Source organism: Neovison vison, chromosome 1 (assembly GCF_020171115.1).
Source record: "Neovison vison isolate M4711 chromosome 1, ASM_NN_V1, whole genome shotgun sequence".
Taxonomy (NCBI): domain Eukaryota; kingdom Metazoa; phylum Chordata; class Mammalia; order Carnivora; family Mustelidae; genus Neogale; species Neogale vison.
Genome location: NC_058091.1, coordinates 238329715 through 238352715, shown reverse-complemented (window position 1 = coordinate 238352715; position 23001 = coordinate 238329715). Strand labels below are relative to the sequence as shown.

The following is a 23001-nucleotide window of genomic DNA, read 5'->3' as shown; positions in this document are numbered from 1 at the left end:
AGGAGGTGGGGCTCCATCTCAGGACCCTGAGATCATAACTTGAGGGGAAACCAAGTCCTGGGCTCAACAGGTTGAGCCACCAAGGAGCCCCAGCCTAAGCATCATTTTTTAAAATTTTCAGGAAAGCACATGCATATATGATCTCTAAATGGATTATGGCAAAAGTGGTGTCCCATCCAATCCTACTTTTAAAATTAATATCTAGGGGGGCCTGGGGGGCCCAGCCAGTTAAGGCACTGACTGTTGACTTTTAGTTTGAAATTTTAATTTCTTTGCTTGAAGTGTTAAAAAAAGTAGATTGTGAATGTCAATTACTCAATTACCAGTGGTTAAAACTAGTGAAGTAAGATAGCATACCTTTTATAAATCGTTCTTAAATATGGCTTTCCTTAAATATTGCTTTCCTTATAAATGAGGACTTTATTTTTTTTTAAGATTTTATTTATTTATTTGACAGAGATCAAAAGTAGGCAGAGGTAGGCAGATAGAGAGGGGGAGGCAGGCTCCCTGCTGAGCAGAGAGCCCGATGCAGGGCTTGATCCCAGGACCCTGGGATCATGACCTGAGCCAAAAGCAGAGCCCTTAACCCACTGAGCCACCCAGGTACCCCTCCTTATAAATGAAGACTTTAAAAATGTCAAAGTTTTTGTATATCCCACTACTTTTATTATCTATTTATACTTGCTTTTCAGAGTAGATTCCTATATATTTTAAAGCTAGAGATCTGTTAGTTGTAATTCTGAATTACTTTTATGTCTAATGCTGATATTCTTAGCCAATAGTTTGGTTGAACATAGATTTTTAAATTTAAACTCATTTTCCTTCTGTTCTTCTAGTATTCAACACTGTTGATAAAAAAAAGTATAAAATCAGTGTAATTGTCATTCTTTTATCTGTAAACTTCTTTACTCTATTTTTTAAAAAGTAATTTCTGTGCCCAGCACGGGGCTCTAACTCGGGACCCAAGTACCAACTGAGTCAGCCTGATGTCCCTTCTTTACTCTGCTTTAGATTTTTTTTTCTTTATTCTTGACGTTCTGGTACTTGCTAGGTCCCAACCTGAGATCTACACAATATATTGATTTTTTTGTTTGTTTGTTTCAGTAACTTTAGGTTTTTTTTTTTAACTCATATTTGGTCAGCTTTCACAACAACTTGTGTTTTTTTAATTTTTAAAAAATATTTTATTTATTTATTTGAGAGAGAGAGAGAGCATGAGAGGGGAGAAGGTCAGAGGGAGAAGCAGACTCCCCATGGAGCTGGGAGCCCGATTCAGGACTCAATCCAGGGACTCCTGGATCATGACCTGAGCCAAAGACAGTCGCTGAGCCATCCAGGCGCCCAACAACTTGTTTTTTTATTCACAATTGTTATTTCCTTCTTTTTTGTTTGAGGAAATTAAATGTCATTTACTCAAGTTCTTTCCATATTGTTCTGAATCTCTATTTCTTATGTATATATTCTTTTATCTGTTGAGTCCATTTTTCATTCTGTTAGTCATCCTCATTTGCTTGATGATATTTTATTTTATTATTATTATTATTATTTTTGCTTGATGATATTTTATTGACAACTCATCCTCTCTGGAGGTTTCCCTCATACCAGTACTGGTTTTGGTAGTCTTGTGGAAGAGAGGAAGAAGGAATTTCAGGGTGGGGTTCAGCCCCAGGCTCTACAAGTCTAACCCTTAATTAAGAAGCTTAGCTCCGCTCTGTCACACACAAGTAAAAGTTTGAGACCAACACCTAATGATGGGTTTGATCAGTGTCCCAGTCTTCCTCAGATGGTCCTGCTCTGCATTTGCTCCATGAGGCAAATTCATAGAGAAGGTCACCCTCTGCCTCTTGTTTGTCCTGGTAATGGCTGAGGCTATAGACAGGGGAGCTAATGGAGACATTTTTAACTTTCTTATCTGCAGAGTAAACAAATTGGTTCTGAGGAAAATTGAGTTGTAACTGAAGTAATTGATACATGGGGATTACCTACAGGAAAAAATTAAGGTCCTGATTAATATATATGACAGTGTTGCACATGGTAGTACTGGATGACCAAGAAGATTTGCTGCAAAGCTATCTTGTATTATGCACTGAGCTGGTGCCACACAGAACAAGGTGGTAACCTGGATGGCAATCTGAGTTACAGGACTATTTTGTCAATGATCCAAAGCTTCATGGTACTTGATGTTTAGCATGTGGGCCCACAGCTTTGAAGTATGGAGCACTGAAACATATCTAAGCTTCAAAGTCATAGGCACAACCAGGCACAAACCATTGCTCTTATTAAAGTCTAGATGTCACCTCTGTTTGACATGGTCTAGGACCTATCCCAGGTTAACCTGTCATTCACTGAACCTCCACAGATGTCTTCTCAGCTGACAGTTTCTCTGTTCTCTTGATCACTGAGTTGACTCAGCCATCTTCCTCTTTCAATGTTCTGCTCTTGCTCAGTGATATGGAGGATGAACAGGAAACCCTCAGTAGACTGCCATTTTTTTTAGCATTTGGGGGATATCAACATCATTTGGACTTCATTACAGAACTATTAATGTGAGAGGTTTCTTTTTTTTTTTAAAGATTTTATTTATTTATTTGAGAGAGAGAGAGACAGTGAGAGAGAGCACGAGCGAGGAGAAGGTCAGAGAGCGAAGCAGACTCCCCATGGAGCTGGGAGCCTGATGCGGGACTCGATCCCGGGACTCCAGGATCACGCTCTGAGCCGAAGGCAGTCGTCCAACCGACTGAGCCACCCAGGCGTCCCAATGTGAGAGGTTTCTGACTGGAATGTCAGAGACTGTTGGGTTCAGATTGCTGAAGTCGGTTATCTCCAGCTAACAAGGATTATCTATGAGAAAGAGCTTTGATGAGAAACTCAACTTCTAAAACAATTGATGGTTTATTATTTTAAAAAAATCAAAATTGTGTTGTCTAAATATTGTCATTTTAATTGCCTAAATTTTTTAAATCTTTGGACAAACGGACTTTTTCATGCTAAATATCTTACCTTATTCAAGATTTAATCAGTAATCAAAAACTTTCCAAGAAAACTTTTTAAAAACTTTTAAAGGCCCAGAACTGGAATTCTACTGAAGTTTAGGGGGCGCCTGGGTGGCTCAGTGGGTTAATCCTCTGCCTTCGGCTCAGGTCCTGATCTCAGGGTCCTGGGATTGAGCCCTACTTTGCATTGAGCTCTCTGCTCAGCAGGGAGTCTGCTTCCCCCTTTCTCTCTGCCTGCCTCTTTGCTTGCTTGGGATCTCTCTCTCTCTCTCTCTCTGTGTCAAATAAATAAAATATTTTTTAAAAAATTAACACCACAGATTCCTGGGTGGCTCAGTCATTAAGCATCTGCCTTCAGCTCAAGGCATGATCCCAGGGTTCTGAGATCCAGCCCCGCATTGGGCTCCCTGCTCGGTGGGAAGCCTGCTTCTCCTTCTCCCACTCCTTTTGCTTGTGTTCCCTCTCTCACTGTGTCTCTCTGTCAAATGAATAAATAAAGTCTTAAAAAAATAATACCAGTCCTTCACAAATCCAATTATAAAAAGATGAGCAGGGACCATTTCCCAGTTCATTCTGTGGGGCCCATATTGTCATGATGCTAGAACCAGATAAAGATAATACAAGAAAAGGAAACTAAATAACATATCCCTTATGAATACAGATGCAAAAATTCTCAACAAAATATTAGCAAACTAACTCCAGCAGCATATAAAAAGGATTATACAGAGACACCTGGGTGACTCAGTTGGTTAAGCATCTGCCTTTGGCTAAGGTTATGATCCCAGGGTCCTGGGATCAAGTCCCACATCGAGCTCCCTGCTCAGTGGGGTGCCTGCTTTTCTCACTGCCTGCTGTTCCCTCTGCTTGTGCTCACTATCTCCCTGTATCTCTCAATCAAATAAATAAAAATTTTTTAAAAAGATTATACCATGACCAGGTAGAATTCATCCCAAAAATTAAAGGTTGGTTTAGAGCAATACACCCTATTACCATCTCAATTTACACATCCCAATACCTTTTCATGATAAGAACACTCAATAAACTAGGAAGAATAAGGAATATCCTCAGCCTGATAAAGATAATTATAAAAACCCACAGCTAACTTCATATTGAATGGTGAAAGACTTTGTCCCTAAGATGAAAAACAAACAAGGATGTCTCCTCACTGCTTTATTTAATATTGTACTAAAAATGTAGCCAGGGCAATTAGATGAGAAAAAGAAAATAATTCAAATTGGAAATGAAGAAATTAAAGTATATTTGTGGATGACAACATCTTACATAAAGAAAATCCTAAGGAGGGTGCCTGGGTGTCTCAGTTGGTTGACATCCAACTCTTGATTTCAGCTCAGGTGGTGATCTCGGGGTCCTGGGATACAGCCCACATAGGGCTCCTGGCTCAGTGGAGAGTCTTGCTTCCTCTCTTTCTCTCCTTCCACCCCTCTCCCACCCCTATCCCTGCTTATGCACACTCTCTCTAAATAAATAAATAATCTTTATAAATCAATTATATTTCTACACATTAGCATTGGCAAATGCAAAATTAAAATGAAAACAATTCCATTTATCATAGCATCAAAAATAATAAAATGCTTAGGAAAACAATTAAAATAAGTGCAAGACTTTACACTTGGCACAACAAAACAGCACTGAAAAAAATTAAAGAAGACCTAAGTAAATGAAAAGTGTTCATGGATTGGAAGACTCTATTGCTAAGATGGTGATGCCTCCCAAATTGGTCTACTGGTTCAATGCAATCCTTATCAGAATCCCAGCAGGCTTTTTGTTGTTGTTGTTGTTTTTCAGAAATTGGTAAATTGACCTTAAAATTCATATGGAAATGCAAGGGACTCTGAAGAGCAAAAACAATCTTGAAAAAGGACAATAGAGTTAGAAGACTCATACTTCCTGAGTTGAAAGATGTATTATAAGTTAGACATTAGATTTTGAACAATTTGGTACATTAAACATACAAATACTATCTTTTTATTTAGTACATACTAAAAGGAATTAACAGAAATTATCTTAGATTCCATCATAAATTTCTCAAGCCAAATTCTCATTATTCAGATTATCTCCTTTCAAAAATTACATTTCAATAAATGTGATTTTATTTGCTTATTTATTTATTTGAGAGAGAGCATGTGACTGTGACAGGGGAAGGGCAGAGGGAGAGAGGAAGGGGGTGGAGAGAATCTTAAACCGGCTGCACCCTCAGCATGGAGCCCAGTGCTGGGCTCAATCTCAGACCCTGAGATCAGGACAGGAGCCAAAATCAAGAGTTGGATGCTTACCAACTGAGCCACCCATGTGCCCCAATAAATGTGATTTTTAAAAATATCTTCAAGATTTAGTTTGGAATTTTAACTGATATTAAATTTTAGTTTGCTTGCTTTTTTTTTAAGATTTTATTTATTTATTTGACATAGAGAGATCACAAGCAGGCAGAGAGAGAGGAGGAAGCAGGCTCCCCGCTGAGCAGAGAGCCCGATGCGGGCCTCAATCCCAGGACCCTGAGATCAGGACCCGAGCCGAAGGCAGCGGCTTAACCCACTGAGCCACCCAGGCGCCCTAAATTTTAGTTTGCTTTTACCAGTGAGCAGTATTGTTTGCTTTATAGTTATTTCACTCAAATGGCCAGCCTGAAGTACCTAATTTATCTATCTAGTAGAAGATCTCAAAATGTGTAAGAATTTTTAACAAAATCCATAAACCATCAATAGTAACCAATTATTAGTGTTAGCTTAATATTTTTTTTAAGATTTTATTTATTTATTTGAGAGAGAGAGAGTGTGAGAGAGAGCATGAGCGAGGAGAAGGTCAGAGAGTGAAGCAGACTCCCCATGGAGCTGGGAGCCTGATGTGGGACTCAATCCCGGGACTCCAGGATCACGCCCTGAGCCGAAGGCAGTCGTCCAACCAACTGTGCCACCCAGGCGTCCCATAGTGTTAGCTTAATATTTTGAGATAATACTACTAAAGTGTGATTTAAGGAACTAAAAATACTAGTTAAAATCTAATTCCTATTTTACCAATTAATCTCTCTCAACAATTAATGTTTAATTCCTTCTACTCTTCTCCTTCACGTTAAGAACAAAACAGCTCTCAAGTCATCATGAAGTTTTAAAAAAAGATTCCCTCACTTTTTTCTAAACAAGTGAGAGTATTCCAAACTTCAGAGTATGGATTTTGTATTTTGAACTTTCGGCCTACTTGTATTCAAATTCCTTTAAAGTGATTTTTATCTTTTCTTCAAGGAAATTTAAAGTTCTGTACTCTTATCAGAGAGGAATCAAAACTTCTTCTTTCTCTTTGTATATTCAACATGGAAAGAACACTTTAAATGTCATGTTTCAGCTCTGGTGAAAATTGTGTAAATTGTTGTAATATGAATCCTTCAGAATGAATAATGCAACTCTCCTGACTGGAATAGAATGGTTTTTCAGGTTATTATCCTTGATATCATTAACTCCTCCTCCATGCAGATAAAACATAATAGATTTTTTTTCTAAGTTTAGCAGTTTTGGGGGGGGAATAATTCATGAGGTAAGACTTCCCTCTTAGGTTGTCTTTCTTGCTTTTAACTTTATACCCTAATAACATTTCAAAAGATCTATACATAGATATCTTTTTCTCCAATAATCAAGGCTACAGGGAATTCATAGCATATGTCACTCTTTTTTTTTTTAACCAATTAATGATCTCAACAAAACACTACTCGTTTCCCTTCTACTTTCTAAGTTTTGTAAGCACCTCTTTTTGCTGGCATCTATTGCTAAAGGAAGACAGACCATTTTAAAGATTCTTATATTAATTGCAAACTTGAACACAAATACATCACCTATGATATCTCTGGAACCAAGACAAGGCTGAAGTTTGGATCTAAATTATCTTAAAAAATCTAAATTATCTAAAAATTATCTAAATTATTGGCTCCATAGCTCAGGGGTTAGAGCACTGGTCTCGTAAAAATTATCTAAATTATCTAAAAAATTATCACTTCCCCAGTTCCACTTATGTGGATAAGAGAATAGATTCTGGAGCCAAACTGTAACAATGTGAATCATAGCTCTGCCATTTCATATGGTGAGTGATTATGGGCTGGTGATTTAAACTCTCTATGCCTCAATTTCTTCATCTATAAAATGTGGCTAATAAGAGTGTCCACCATGTAGGATTGTTGAGGCATAAAATGAATTAATATGTGTAAATGCTTAAAATAATTATCTAGCATGTAGTTGCACTATGTGTTAATATTACCTAAATTTCATTTGCTTTGGATTGACAAAGAACTGAAAAGAGCTGATATGCAACACTATTTCAATGTCAACATACAGGAATAAGTAAACAAAATATAGCTTGAGTTTTGTTCCGAACACTTTAACTTGAATCTAACTAGAGTTTGGTTATTATATTGTAAACAGTTGCTCTTTGTTTTGTCCAGGGTATTTGTTTTCCATTATATCTAAAATATTTTTGCCTTTTTCTTTTATTATTTTAAAATTTCATTTACTAGTCATATATATCATATTCTCCTCTGATTTGCCTTAAATTAAAAGAATTCTAAAGTGTATTAATGTTACTATTGCCATTGCTAGAACTAGAATCAAAGTAAATTTAATTGCATAGTACTTGGCACGTGTCATACTCTTTGAGAATTCTTTGTCTATTTTCAGACATGTTTATGCCTGAACATATGATCTGGGCATAATCTTCTTATAGAAATGGAAACATGATCATTAGAATGGGTTAATTTATTTATTCATTTGACATTTTTGAATGAGTACCGTAATCTAAGCTCCTTTCAAGAATTTTTTCTAATCCTTTCTGTCACTCTCAGAGCTTAAGTATTAACATGCTTTTAAAATAATTCATTCAACATGAATTCTAATTTATTGGGTTAATTAAGTAATTAAATAAAATGGCAAGATATTTATGGAGGGAAAATCCCGTATGTGCCAAGATAAATGGTACTCCACTCAGTATACTAACTGTAACCGATAAACTGCTTAAGTATATCTCAGTTAACTTACTATATCAGGGAACTCACAAAAGCAGCACACTGTGCTGGAATTCTTTTTATAAATAAGTCTCTCCTCTTTATGATATGTGACTAGACAAGGCCTGAGGCACCCCTTGCTCAAAGATTAAAATGCTTTAAATCAGGGCTTCTTAATTTGGCCCAAATCAGCAGGTGGAAGAATATGGTATCTGGGATACAAAGGAGGAATGTAGTAAGAAGTAAATTCATTATAGAATAGAGATATCTATCTAGCTAAATAGGTTTAAGCTTAAAGCCTTTACCATAACAAAATTTTTTTATTTTTTTACTCACTTGATTTTGTCTCTATATTATTCTGAAAATAGTCAAGTAATCAAGTCTTGTCACCCTCTGGCCTTCAGTTTCCTTATCTGTAAAACCCCTTTCATTTCTTATCCAGACCTAAGATTCTGACTCTAATACTGTTTTATTTCCTTTTAAATTTAATGTGAGTTCACACTGTGAAAGGACTCAACAAAGCAAGATGCCTCTTCAACTATACCATTTTTACAGCAGCATAGGGACATAGAAACTTTCCTTTGAAAAATAATGTCTCCCTGAGACCACGTGACACCATACACCGTAACAAACTTTTGCATGATTATAAATTCCCCCACATACTTGGAAATAAGCAAGGATTAACTATTATGAATTATAATTTTATAAGAATTTATCTCCCCTGGTTAGATTACATAAAGGGGGAATAGAGTTCTTTGAAGTTCACTGATTAGAGTGTGGGGAAACCAGGGTATCCTCTTGTTTTGTGCTCACAAATACTCTAGCTCATTCAATATAATAGTGTAACCTTACAAATTATGCAATTTAATGGGGAAAAAAGTTTGTAAAGTTCTATACACTTTAAAAAATAACTTGCATTTGGACACTTCCAAAATATGCTTTGACTAGAGAATATTAATTCCTCAATCAAGACGCAGGGTGGCGCTGCAGGCTAAGATTGTGAATAAAGAGCCCTAAAAAGCTCCCGTATTCCTTTGTTACAAAAAGGAATCAAAATACACGCGAGAGGCTTTGCCAGCCGTGCTGGTTTACCAGCGAGTTTGGGATGCAATATACTAAACGAATTTAAGATTAAAGGCAACTTTGTGCGGACTCCACCAAACAAGAAGTCAGAATTTAAGATCTCCAGTCTTCGTGGTTCCTAGGAGGGATTGGATCTAAGCACCGGTCTCCAACATGGAGACGCTAGAGAGAATTCAACCAAACAGGCAAGTGATGGCCTTTATTTTGATGGTGTTCTTGTCTCAGGCTCGCGCCGAGCCTATGCGTTATTCTGTGATGGAAGAAACAGAGAGTGGCTCCTTTGTAGCCCATCTGACCAAAGATCTGGGCCTGGGAATTGGGGAACTGGCCGCCCGGTCGGCCCGGGTGGTGTCTGACGATGACAAGCAGCGCTTGCAGCTGGATCGTCAGACTGGAGATTTGCTTTTGAGGGAGAAACTAGACCGGGAAGGGTTATGTGGCCCTGTTGAACCGTGTGTACTGCATTTCCAAGTGTTCTTAGAAACGCCGGTTCAGTTTTTTGAAGGAGAGTTATCAATCCAGGACGTAAATGACCACTCCCCAGTGTTCCCGACTAGGGAAATGCTCTTGAAAATACTTGAAAACAGCCAGCCAGGTACTCTGTTTCCCTTGAAACCAGCTCAGGATTTGGATGTGGGCAGCAATGGTCTTCAAAAATACACTCTCAGCCCCAATTCTCATTTTCATGTACTAACTCGAAATCATAGTGAGGGCAAGAAATACCCAGATTTGGTGCAGGACAAAGCGCTGGATCGAGAGGAGCAGTCTGAGTTCAGCTTAACCCTCAAGACACTGGATGGTGGGTCTCCGCCTAAGTCTGGCACCATGACAGTGCGAATCCTGATCATAGACGTCAATGACAATGCTCCAGAGTTTGTGCACACCCCATATGAGGTGCAGGTCTTGGAAAACAGCCCCCTAGGCTCCCCAGTACTTAGTGTCTCAGCTAGAGATATAGATGCTGGAAACTTCGGGAGTGTTTCATATAGCTTGTTCCAAGCATCAGATGAAATTAAACAAACTTTCTTAATAAATGAAGTCACAGGAGAAATCCGATTGACAAAGAAACTGGATTTTGAACAAATAAAATCTTACCACGTGGAAATTGAGGCTATAGACGGAGGAGGCCTTTCTGGAAAAGGCTCTGTAGTCATAGACGTGGTGGATGTGAACGACAACGCCCCTGAACTTACCATAACTTCCTTCACCAACTCCGTCCCAGAAAATGCGCCTGAGACTGTAGTCTCTGTCTTCCGAATTCGGGATCGAGACTCTGGAGACAATGGGAAGATGATCTGCTCTATTCCAGATGATCTGCCGTTCCTTCTGAAACCGACTTTCAAGAATTTCTACACCCTAGTAACACAGAGTCCTCTCGACAGAGAAAGTCAGGCCGAATACAACATCACCATTACCGTCACCGACCTGGGGACCCCCAGGCTGAAAACCCAGCACAACCTCACGGTGACCGTGTCCGACGTCAACGACAACGCCCCGACCTTCAGCCAGACGACCTACACCCTGCGCGTCCGCGAGAACAACAGCCCCGCCCTGCACATCGGCAGCGTGAGCGCCACCGACAGAGACTCGGGCGCCAACGCCCAGGTCACCTACTCGCTGCTGCCGCCCCACGACCCGCAGCTGCCGCTGGGCTCGCTGGTGTCCATCAACGCGGACAACGGGCAGCTGTTCGCGCTCAGGTCGCTGGATTTCGAGGCGCTGCAGGCGTTCGAGTTCCGCGTGGGGCGCGGCCGACCGCGGCTCGCCGGCGCTCAGCAGCCAGGCGCTGGTGCGCGTGCTGGTGGCGGACGCCAACGACAACGCGCCGTTCGTGCTGTACCCGCTGCAGAACGGCTCGGCGCCCTGCACCGAGCTGGTGCCGCGGGCGGCCGAGGCGGGCTACCTGGTGGCCAAGGTGGTGGCGGTGGACGGCGACTCGGGCCAGAACGCCTGGCTGTCGTACCAGCTGCTCAAGGCCACGGAGCCCGGGCTGTTCGGCGTGTGGGCGCACAACGGCGAGGTGCGCACGGCGCGGCCGCTGAGCGAGCGCGACGCGGTCAAGCACAGGCTGCTGGTGCTGGTCCGGGACCACGGCGAGCCGCCGCTGTCGGCCAGCGTCACGCTGCACGTGCTGCTGGTGGACGGCTTCTCGCAGCCCTACCTGCCGCTGCCGGACGCGGCGGCGGCCGAGGCCCGCGCCGACCCGCTCACCGTCTACCTGGTGGTGGCCTTGGCGTCCGTGTCGTCGCTCTTCCTGTTCTCGGTGCTGGTGTTCGTGGCGGTGCGGCTGTGCAGGAGGAGGCGGGCGGCGTCGGGGGGCGGCTGCTCGGTGCCCGAGGGTCCGTTTCCGGGCCACCTGGTGGACGTCAGCGGCGCGGGGACCCTGTCCCACAGCTACCAGTATGAGGTGTGTCTGACGGGAGGCTCTGGGACCGGTGAGTTCAAGTTCTTGAAGCCAATATTTCCCAACATCTTGATTGAGGACACTGAGAGAGAAATTCAAGACAACCCCAACTGCAGGAATAGCTTTGTATTCAGTTAATGAGTGTATTTGGTCAAGTCAGACTCTCCTTAATTTTGGCAAACCTAACTTCCATTGCAATGCCTTTCTTCTAAGAAATTTTGTTGTCTAAATTTGTATAATATCTCTATTCCAAACTAATCATGTCCCTGATTGTACTAAATCTTCCTCCTTTTATTAATATTTATTGAACTTAGCATTTTCAGTTATACTGGTTATGGAGTATGTATATTCTCCATATTTGACTTTCTCTCAGTGAATAATCTTTCCATGACTATGAATTAACTCAAATAGTTTAAGAAGAATTTTTTTATTTAAATCAACTCCTTACTGTCTTAAAGAAAATTGTGCATTTCTATATATTTGTGGTATTCGTCTTTACCATTAGCTTTGTCTTTAGAGTGTTTGAAATTCTTTTAGCTACCTAGGCCTTTTTGACTGTTCTCCAGGCTATGCCCACTGAAAAACCATGAGCATATAACTTAACTTACTTGTTTCTCTGAAATTGTACATAAACATGCACTTTGAGTGAGACATTAAAACACCAAAATTGTGACTTCCTATTTGGAACACCCATACGTACTAGGATTTTAAAAATTTATTTGATTGCTACTTACCTAGCACACTGTATGTGTTCTGTAAATACTAATACTAAATTTAAAATTATTATGATTTATAAGTAATTTTCTGAAAATCTTCTGTAATTTGGCACCATGCTCAGTAACAAAAACTAAGTCACTGCTTGGTAAATTCCTTTGAAACAATTTCGGAACCTTAAATAAACCTTAAATCATTTCATAGGATTAAAGATATGAAGAACATCATATCTTCCTTGTCCTTGATCTTGCTCTATAAATAGAAGTTCAAGTGAAATTTAGTGTATACGTTTGTTTTGGTTTTCTTGCAGCTTCTCCCCACCTTTCAAAAGAGTCAGAAAATTTTTTCTGAGTTTTGACTATTCTATTCAGGCCTTTTCAAGGTTATTGGGTGATAGGAGATTTTCACTTTAAATTACTTTACAGACATGAACATCCTGCATCAACAAAATAATGTTTTATTTTTGTTGTCCCAGTTATCTTCTGTTCAGTATAGCTTTGAGGCATTTTATGCAAATTTACTTTATCAATTATGTTAAACTTTCATTTATAAGAAATAAGCATTATTTTGTCATTTTGGACAACAGAATAGAAATAGGAAGTAAATAAGGAGTGAACTTATCTGAATTACAGTTGTTTTATGTTGTGTTCATTTAAGCAAGTAAGCTGATCATGTGGTTTCCAGCTAAACTTATATGGATATAAGTGTAAAACCTCTTAGTGGAACTTTTGACATAATGTGAGCAATTAAAATTTTATAATCTAAAATTTTATTTTAAAAAATATTTTATTTATTTATTTGACAGACAGAGATCACAAGTAGGCCCTGAAGCAGGCAGAGAGAGGGAGGAAGCAGGCTCCCTGCGGAGCAGAGAGCCCAAATCCTAAGCAGGCTGGATCTCAGGACCCTGAGATCATGATCTGAGCTGAAGGCAGAGGCTTTAACCCACTGAGCCACCCAGGCGCCCCTAAAATTTTATTTTTAAATCTCAAGGGCCATCCTACTGGATTTAATTACTTATACTTATCCCTGAATTACTTTTTTCCCCTAAGGATATAATAATACATTAAAAAGGAAAATTACTGGCTAAGTTAGACTTGAAACATAACTTTTAGCCTTCATCCAGTCTAAAAATTGAAATGAGAAAGTGATAAAAATGAGAACAAAATTAAATACAAGTATATATAGATATAAATATGGTAGTCAACCTTAATGACTACTTCACTTCCTAGCTGTTTAAATGAATAGCTTTTTATCTATGATGAGAAATCTGATTGAAATTTTCACCAATATACTTCAACATTTCCAAGTTCCCCTTTTTTGTTGTTTATGTCAGAAAAGTCCAATTTGTATAACTGCCCAAATGAGACTGGCGAAATAAACACCCAAACCCACCTTTATGAATTTCTGTGTAAATTTGTGAATTACTTTGTGCATTATTTTATTGATTACTGTGTGTATTCATAAAGCACAGATCATCCCTTACCATAATGCATGGATCATTCTGTATACCAGACTTTGGTGTAGAATGGATCAATATTTTGAAGTTCAATAATTAGAATTTAGTAGTAAATGTGATCCAAATAACTTCCACAGAATGCATACTTTAAGAAAAATAAGCCAGTTCTATTGTTGCCAAACAAAAATAAAGAATTGAAGCCAACTATCTTGATAATAATACTCATTTCAATCCTATGTTTTCTCACATGCTTCTGTTATATGTACAATTTATTTCCCAATTTTAGTGAAAAATACTAGAAATATATCACTGTAAATTTAAGAAGTGCAGCATGATGCTTTGAATTACATATATTGTGAAATGACTACCATACACAATAGGTTTAGCTAACAACCATCTTATCTATACATCTTTTATAATTCCTTTATTATTATAGGCACAACACTTAGTGAGTTTTACCTATGCTGTTTGGGGGGGCAGAACTTTTACTGAAGGCACCGTAAGGCCCACATCACTTCAAAACCCGCCTCTTCCTTTACTACTGAAAGTTAACAAAATACAGATTTTAAGCAGGCTGAGGTTAAAAGTTATGCAGTTATTTGGTGGAAGTCTACTTCAGATAGAATGGATGGATTACCTAACAGAAGAAACAACCATAAAAACTTGTTAAAATTCAGAAATTACCTGTTTGAAGCAACAGACAGCTGATGATACAACAAGAACTCAAAGGGCTAAGATTTCTTGTAGTTCTGAACTGACTTCTTCAGTCAGTTTCCCTTGCAGAACTTTGTTAAGTCTTAGAACAGACAAAAGGCTCCTGCCGTGGTCTAGAGCAACTTCCGTGGCCTTTGGCAGACTGTAAGATTCAAGCTCATGGCCAATTTTCCCCCTCAAGATACTTGTCAAACTCAGGGACATTCCAGGGAGGAAGCAACGTTTGAAGAGATAATGACCAAGAATTTTCCAAAATTTGTGAAAATCCTTCACCACTCAAGATGCTTGGGGAAACCCAATCAAGAAAAATAAAATACAAAGTACACCTAGAAATATAATAGGAAAGATGCTGAAGACCAGAGTCAAAGAGAAAACCTTAAAAGCAACTACCAAAAATGGCACATTACTCTTAAAGGAGCAGTAAAGGAACAATAAAATGAAGAGCTGACTTTCACATAAATCATGAAACCAAAAGACAAAGAAATGATGGGGGAAAAAACAGACTAGCATTCTTATATTACCAGGAAATATATATTTCAAAAATACAATTTTCAAACAAATAAAAACCCAAAGCATTAATCATAGTCACATCTGCACTAAAAGAAATACTTTTAGTGGAATTCATTGGGCAGAGGGGAAACAATCCTAAAGGAATCAGACTTGCAGGAAGAAATGAGCAACAGGAAGGGTAAATATAAATTAATATTGACTATAGAAGGCAAAAAGTTTCTTGAAGGATTTAAAATGTGTATAAAAATCTTTTAAGATTTTTAAATTTTCTCTATTTATTTGACAGAGAGAGATAGCAAGAGCTGGAACACAAGCAGGGGGGGTGGAAGAGGGAGAAGCAGGCTTCCCTCCAAGCAAGGAGCCGGATGTGGGCTTGATGTGGAGCTTGATGTGAGGCTCAATCCCAGGATCCTGGGATCATGACCTGAGCCGAAGACAGACGCTTAACAAATGTGCCACAGAGGCGCCCCTAAAATGTATATAAAATTTAAGTTCATGACAATGATAATGTAAAAGGAAGATGGTATAAATACAATTAATGAATTCTAAGCATTATCGTGGAAGTAGTAAAATTAAAAACTTTGTGTTAGATTCTTATTGCTCAAAGATGCTTTAATCTGAAGGATAATTATAGGATTAATTAAAACATTAATTGAAGGGAAATGAAAAATAACAAATTTCTGAGTAATCCAAAAAAGAATGAAACTTTAGGGACAAGTAAAAAAAGATGGTAAATATAAATGGATCATTATCAAATATTACTTTAATTGTAGTTAGATTAAATGATCCCATTAAACAACCAAAAATTTTCAGACTATGTGTAAGAAAAGTTCAACTATTGCATATGCTATCATATAAATGTGTTTGTGTGAGCTACAACAAAAAGTTGACAGTTAAAAAAAATAAGAAACGATATAATACACTAGCTGAAATAAACTAGTGTAGCTGTACTCATAGAAGAATTGAAATGATTCATAGTACGCTATTTTTAAAAAAAGATTTTACTTATTTATTTGAGAGACAGAGACATGGCGAGAGAGGGAACACAAGGGAGGGAGAATCAGGCTCCCCTAGGAGCAGGGAGCCTGGTGTAGGCTTGATCCCAGGATCCTGGGAACATCACCTGAGCCTCTGGGATCATGAACTGAGCTGAAGGCAGATGCTTAACGACTGAGCCACCCAGGCACCCCTCATAGTATGCTTTTTTAAATTTTATTTTATTTTATTTATTTATTTGACAGAGAGAAATCACAAATAGATGGAGAGGCAGGCAGAGAGAGAGAGGGAAGCAGGCTCCCTGCTGAGCAGAGAGCCCGATGTGGGACTCGATCCCAGGACCCTGAGATCATGACCTGAGCCGAAGGCAGCGGCCCAACCCACTGAGCCACCCAGGCGCCCCATAGTATGCTTTTTGACAGTGGAATTAAGACAAAATAAAAATATAACTGGGGGGGCTGGGTGGCTCAGTGGGTTAAGCCTCTGCCTTTGGCTCAGATCATGATCTCAGGGTCCTGGGATCAAGCCCCACATCCAGCTCTCTGCTCAGCGGGGAGCCTGCTTCTCCCTCACCCTCTGCCTGCCTCTCTGACTACTTGTGATCACTGTCTGTCAAATAAATAAAATCTTAAAAAAAGAAGAATGAGACAAGGATGCCCGCCCTTACTATTTCACTTCAGTATTATACCATAGGTCCTAACCAGTGGAATAAGGCAAGAAATAATAAAAGGTGCAATGATTGAAAGGGGAGAAATAAGAATGTCTTTTTTTCGAATGACATGATTGTATATATAAAAAGTCACAAAGAATCTATTGATGATTAGGATTAATAAATTAAGTCGGCAATTCCACTGGATATAAGGTAGCATACAAATATAAGTTGTATTTCTTATAACAAAAGATCATAAAATTTAAGATTTTGAGTATCATTTACAATAGCTTAAAAGTACCAAATATCTAGAAACAAATCTAACAACGCATGACTTATATACTGAAAAGCTATAAAACATTGAGAAAAGTTAAAGATCTAAAGTAGAGGGATATATAATTTTCAATAACTGGAAGACTCGTGTTGGTAATATGTCAATTCTCCTTAAGCAATCTATAGATGGCATAAAATCCTAAGCAAAATTTCTGAAGATTTCTTTGTGAAAATTGACAAGCCAAATCTAAAGTTTATATAGAAATACAAAGGGACAATAAGAACCAAAACCAACCTGAAGAAAAAGTGGAGGACTTCTTTCTGTGCCCACTCCCCTGGCAGTGGCAACTGGCCTGCTCTCAACGTGCAGAACGATGCCGGCAAGTTTATGGACCTGTGTGTACGGTGGAAATGCTCCGCCAGCAACTACATCGTGGGCGCCAAGGACCACGTGTTTATGCAGATGGACGAGGCCAGGTTGAGAAGGTGACTGGCAGGTTCAACAGCCAGTTTAAAACCTACACTGTGGGGCCATTCGCAGGATGTGTGAGCCAGATGACCCCATCCTCCGTCCCCCATCCAAGGCGGACATTGTTTCAAAGAACTTCTGGCTGGAGAGGATCACAGATGTGGGGTATTCGTAAAGTGGAGGATTTACCTTTCAGATATATTATACCTTCAGATATAATATACCTTATTATAAAGATACAGTTATTAAGATAATATGGTATTGCAGGACAAATGAAGAGAAAAATGGAAAGAGTCTTGAACAGACCTATGGTCACCTGATTTATAACAAAATGACACTTCAGAAACAGTAGGGAATAGATCTTCTTTTCAATAGATAGTGCAAAGCCATTTGGCTATTTTTCTGAAAAAAAAAATGTGACCCTAATCTCATTTATATGAAAAAAAATCAAATTCAGGAAGATTATTTCTCTAAATGTGAAAAATAAAACGGTTGATTTTTAAAAATATACAAGAATATTTTCATGATCTTGGGATATATGCAAAAGTTTAAAGGGAACACAAGACCTAACCATAAATGAAAAATATTGTTAAATTAGACTAATAGAAGTTTTGTTCATCAAAGATAGCACAAGGAGCTGAAAAACAAACCATAGAATGGGAGAAGATATTTGCAATACATACTTCTGAAAAAGTACTTACACTCAGAATATATAAGGAACTTCTAATGATTGATAAGAAAAAAGGCAAATGCCATAAATAGAAAGAGACAAAAGACAAGTACTTCACAAGAATGTACCCCAATGGCTATTAAACATGTGAAAAAAGTGCTCAAGTTGACTAATCAGGGAGATGCTAATTAAAGTTACAGTATGGTATCATTACACACTCATCAGAGTGGTTAAAATTAAAAGACAGTATTAAATGTTGACAAGGACATGGAGCAACTAGAACTGTTATTTTTTGCTGGTTTCAGTAAAACCACAATTGTAAACTTTTTGCAAAGTCTATTAAAGCTAAATATATGTGCACATCTTCACACACAGAAGTCTACCTTCTGGGAATACAGTCAACATAAATGCTCACATAGACACAAAAAGACATGTACAAGAATGTTGGTAGCAGCACTAACCAAAATATCCCCAAACTGGAAAACCCCAATGTGCATCAGCTGGAAAGCAGGTGAATAGTAGTCCAAACAATAGAAAAATATAGAGCACTGAGAAATTAGGACAATATATAACAGATGGATTTTTAAAATATAATGTTGAGTAAAAGAAGCCAAAAATAAAAGAGAAATACTACATAAGTATTTGTATAAAAGTTCAAAAAAGGGGGAAAAATCTATGATAATACAAGTGTGCTCACCTTTAGGAGAGAGAGTAATGACCAAGCAAAAAGAGAAGGGAGCTTCTAGGGGTTTGGTAAAATTTTAGTTTTAGTTTAGTTTCTACCTATAGGAGTGTGTTTACTTCCTGAAAAATGTATTGAGTTGTACACTTATCACTTGTACCCTTTCTCATATATTTCAAAATAAAAACAACTTCTGTAAAATTGTACTTTTCTAAACATCAGTTATCACTTATTTCTTGAATGTAATCAAATAAGAAACACAGCAAGAGAAAGTTTCTTAAAATGTATTTTATGAAGAACACTAATATGTCATTTAGTTTGTTCTGAAAAGTACTATTGCACTGAAAGTTAACTTAACAAATGTTTCTTTAGAATTTCCAATACCTGAGGCGCCTGGGTGGCTCAGTGGGTTAAGCCTCTTCCTTCGGCTCTGGTCATGATCTCCCAGTCCTAGGATCCAGGCAGTATCAGGCTCTCTGCTCCACGCGGATCCTGCTTCCCCCTCTCTCTTTCTGCCTCTCTGCCTACTTTGTGATGTGTGTGTGTGTGTGTGTGTCAAATAAATGAATAAAATCTTTAAAAAAAAAGAATTTCCAATACCTGAGAACTGGAGATACCATTCGGCACACTTAAAAGGACTTAAAAGGGCTTTGATAGTATACCAGTTATAATTTGGAATGAAATGGCAAATACTATAGCTATAGTAAATAAGGACGCCTGGTGGCGCTGCAGGCTAGCGCTATGAATGAAAGGTTCTGTGGATATCCCGGACGCCATTAAGCTAGGAATCAGAACAATGAGTGCTTCCTAAGAGAAGGAAGCATTTTAGTAAGATCTAGGGCAGATGTTTTCAGAGAGGACATTATTCTAGGGCAAGTCAGTCAGAAGTAAATAAATCGAGATTATTCAACCAAATCATCTGGGTTGACTGTATACAGAGCTGAAGAAACTGCACCTTCTTGAATTGGATCTGAACAATGGAGATTGCGCTAGCAAAAACGCCACAGAAAAGGCAAGTTATCTTTCTTGCTATATTGTTGCTTTTTTGGGAGGCTGGTTCTGATGCAGTTAGGTATTACATGCCAGAAGAAACAGAAAGTGGCTCCTTTGTGGCCAACTTGGCAAAAGACCTGGGGCTCAGGGTTGGGGAGCTAGCTACTCGGGGTGCGCGAATCCATTACAAAGGAAACAAACAGGTCTTGCAGCTGGATATAGAAACCGGGAATTTGCTGCTGTATGAAAAACTAGACCGGGAGGTGCTGTGTGGGGTGACAGATCCCTGTATACTCTATTTCCAGTTATTACTGGAAAACCCAGTGCAGTTTTTTCAGGCTGAGCTGCAGCTTACGGATATAAATGACCATTCCCCAGAATTCCTAGACAAGGAAATGCTCCTAAAAATCCCAGAAAGTGTTCAACCAGGGACCATATTTCCTTTGAAAATAGCTCAGGACTTGGACATAGGTATCAACACTGTGCAGAACTACACAATCAGCCCCAACTCCCATTTTCACGCTGTCACTCGTAATCGCGGAGATGGCCGAAAATACCCAGAGCTCGTACTGGACAAATCCCTGGATCGGGAGGAGCAGTCTGAGCTCAGTTTAACTCTCACAGCGCTGGATGGTGGGACTCCGCCCAGGTCCGGGACCACTGCAGTCCGTATTGAAGTCGTGGACATCAATGATAATGCCCCTCAGTTTTTACAGTCGCTCTATGAGGTACAGGTCCCCGAAAACAGCCCCCTAAACTCCTTGGTTGTCGCTGTCTCTGCCCAAGATTTAGATGCAGGAACATATGGGAATGTAGTCTACACTCTCTTCCAAGGCGATGAAGTTACTCAACCATTTGTAATAGATGAAATTACAGGAGAAATTCGTTTGAAAAAGGCATTGGATTTCGAGGCAACTCAATACTATTCCGTGGAAATTGCAGGCACAGATGGCGGGGGGCTTTCAGGAAAGTGTACTGTAGCTATAGAGGTTGTGGATGTGAATGACAATGCCCCTGAACTTACCATGTCGACGCTCTCAAGCTCTACCCCAGAAAACTCACCAGAGACCATAGTGGCTGTTTTCAGTGTTACTGATCCAGACTCGGGGGACAACGGTAGAGTGGTTTGCTCCATCCAGAACGATCTCCCCTTTCTCCTGAAACCTACGTTCAAGAACTTCTACACACTAGTTACGGAGAGACCACTGGACAGAGAGAGCCAGGCCGAGTACAACATCACCATCACCGTCACCGACCTGGGGACCCCCAGGCTGAAAACCCAGCACAACCTCACGGTGACCGTGTCCGACGTCAACGACAACGCCCCGGCCTTCAGCCAGACGACCTACACCCTGCGCGTCCGCGAGAACAACAGCCCCGCCCTGCACATCGGCAGCGTGAGCGCCACCGACAGAGACTCGGGCGCCAACGCCCAGGTCACCTACTCGCTGCTGCCGCCCCACGACCCGCAGCTGCCGCTGGGCTCGCTGGTGTCCATCAACGCGGACAACGGGCAGCTGTTCGCGCTCAGGTCGCTGGATTTCGAGGCGCTGCAGGCGTTCGAGTTCCGCGTGGGCGCGGCCGACCGCGGCTCGCCGGCGCTCAGCAGCCAGGCGCTGGTGCGCGTGCTGGTGGCGGACGCCAACGACAACGCGCCGTTCGTGCTGTACCCGCTGCAGAACGGCTCGGCGCCCTGCACCGAGCTGGTGCCGCGGGCGGCCGAGGCGGGCTACCTGGTGGCCAAGGTGGTGGCGGTGGACGGCGACTCGGGCCAGAACGCCTGGCTGTCGTACCAGCTGCTCAAGGCCACGGAGCCCGGGCTGTTCGGCGTGTGGGCGCACAACGGCGAGGTGCGCACGGCGCGGCCGCTGAGCGAGCGCGACGCGGTCAAGCACAGGCTGCTGGTGCTGGTCCGGGACCACGGCGAGCCGCCGCTGTCGGCCAGCGTCACGCTGCACGTGCTGCTGGTGGACGGCTTCTCGCAGCCCTACCTGCCGCTGCCGGACGCGGCGGCGGCCGAGGCCCGCGCCGACCCGCTCACCGTCTACCTGGTGGTGGCCTTGGCGTCCGTGTCGTCGCTCTTCCTGTTCTCGGTGCTGGTGTTCGTGGCGGTGCGGCTGTGCAGGAGGAGGCGGGCGGCGTCGGGGGGCGGCTGCTCGGTGCCCGAGGGTCCGTTTCCGGGCCACCTGGTGGACTTCAGCGGCGCGGGGACCCTGTCCCACAGCTACCAGTATGAGGTGTGTCTGAGAGGAGGATCTGAGACCGGCGACTTCAAGTTCTTGAAGCCAATTATTCCCAAATTTACATCGAATGGCGCTGGGGAAGAAATAGAGGAAAATGCCACCTTCTGGAATAGCTTTGGATTCAGTTAGGGATGTGATCATAATGCCTTGTGTTTTGTCATTTATCTCTAATGTCCCCAAAGGCCGAGTTTCAGCACGTCATGGAGAAAAACCCCTCCTTCAGGTATGATTTCCCTTTTGTAGTGAATTTATTCTTTGAACTTTATTTTGTCTGGTTTTGAAAAGTTGAATTCCATGTCATTGCATCTATTTACACAGTGCCACCTGAAATCTATGCATGCTTTTTTCTCAGATGTTTGCTCCTGATGGTATTTGTCAGGGTGCGCTATTTTAACGAAATCAAATATTGTTTTTCTCTGTATTCTATCCATTGTTTCATCACACTCCCAGTGTTTTTGATGCTAAATAGCAAAAATAAAAGTTTTTACATAATTATATTTTGTTTTCAAAGGAATAAATGCAGATGATAACAAATGTAATGTGTTAGAATGTGTAATGTGTCAGGTTTTCTAACACCTGACAAAAGGCAACAATATCCTGGGCACCTGGGTAGCTCCTATGGTTAAGAATTCGGACTCTTGATTTTGGCTCAGGTCTTGATCTCTGGGTAGGAATCCTCCTGCATGGGGCTCTGGGCTCAACAGGAGTCAATCTGAAATTCTCTCTCTCTCTGCCCTTCCCACCCACCTGCTCTCTCTCTCTCAAATAGTAAATGTTTTTTTTAAAGGCAACAATCTTCTACTTTTCTTTCAGAGCCCTGATCCACACTGGAAAACTTTAAAAAAAACATTTTTTATTGAATTATACATACAGAAAAGGGAACAAACCCTAACATCAGCTCAGTGTGTTTTCAGAAAGCGAGCATACTTGGTACCAGTATCTTGATGAAGAAATGAAACATTGCTGGCATTTCAGGTGTCACACAAATCATCTCTTAAAGTCACTACCAGCCCAAGTATAACAAATATGCTGACTGCCAAAAGTATGTTTTAGTTTTTGCCTATTTTGAATTTATATCAATGGAATAGTAGAGTATGAACCGCTTGTGTGTCTGTCTGCTTTCACTGAACATTGTGTTTATGATATTTGT

At 40.6% G+C, this 23001-nt stretch overlaps 2 protein-coding genes and 1 pseudogene across 2 annotated transcripts; all 3 read left to right on the top strand.

The window, feature by feature from the left end:
- Positions 1 to 8933: 8933 nt before the first annotated feature.
- Positions 8934 to 13001, top strand: PCDHB4 (protocadherin beta 4). The gene is given in 2 exon segments (XM_044226023.1): positions 8934 to 10818; positions 10820 to 13001. Coding segments are annotated over 2 exon segments (2388 nt in total). The 5' UTR covers positions 8934 to 9228; the 3' UTR covers positions 11618 to 13001.
- Positions 13002 to 16525: 3524 nt separating this feature from the next.
- On the top strand, positions 16526 to 17512 carry LOC122890554 (annotated as a pseudogene).
- Positions 17513 to 19387: 1875 nt separating this feature from the next.
- Positions 19388 to 22431, top strand: PCDHB5 (protocadherin beta 5). Its single transcript, XM_044226015.1, has one exon. The coding sequence runs from the start codon at positions 19593 to 19595 to the stop codon at positions 21978 to 21980; it is 2388 nt and encodes a 795-aa protein (XP_044081950.1). The 5' UTR covers positions 19388 to 19592; the 3' UTR covers positions 21981 to 22431.
- Positions 22432 to 23001: the final 570 nt, after the last annotated feature.

What these genes read in the sequence shown, in the direction of transcription:
- PCDHB5 (XM_044226015.1), top strand. Translation starts at nt 19,593, where the DNA reads ATGGAGATTGCGCTAGCAAAAACGCCACAGAAAAGGCAAGTTATCTTT.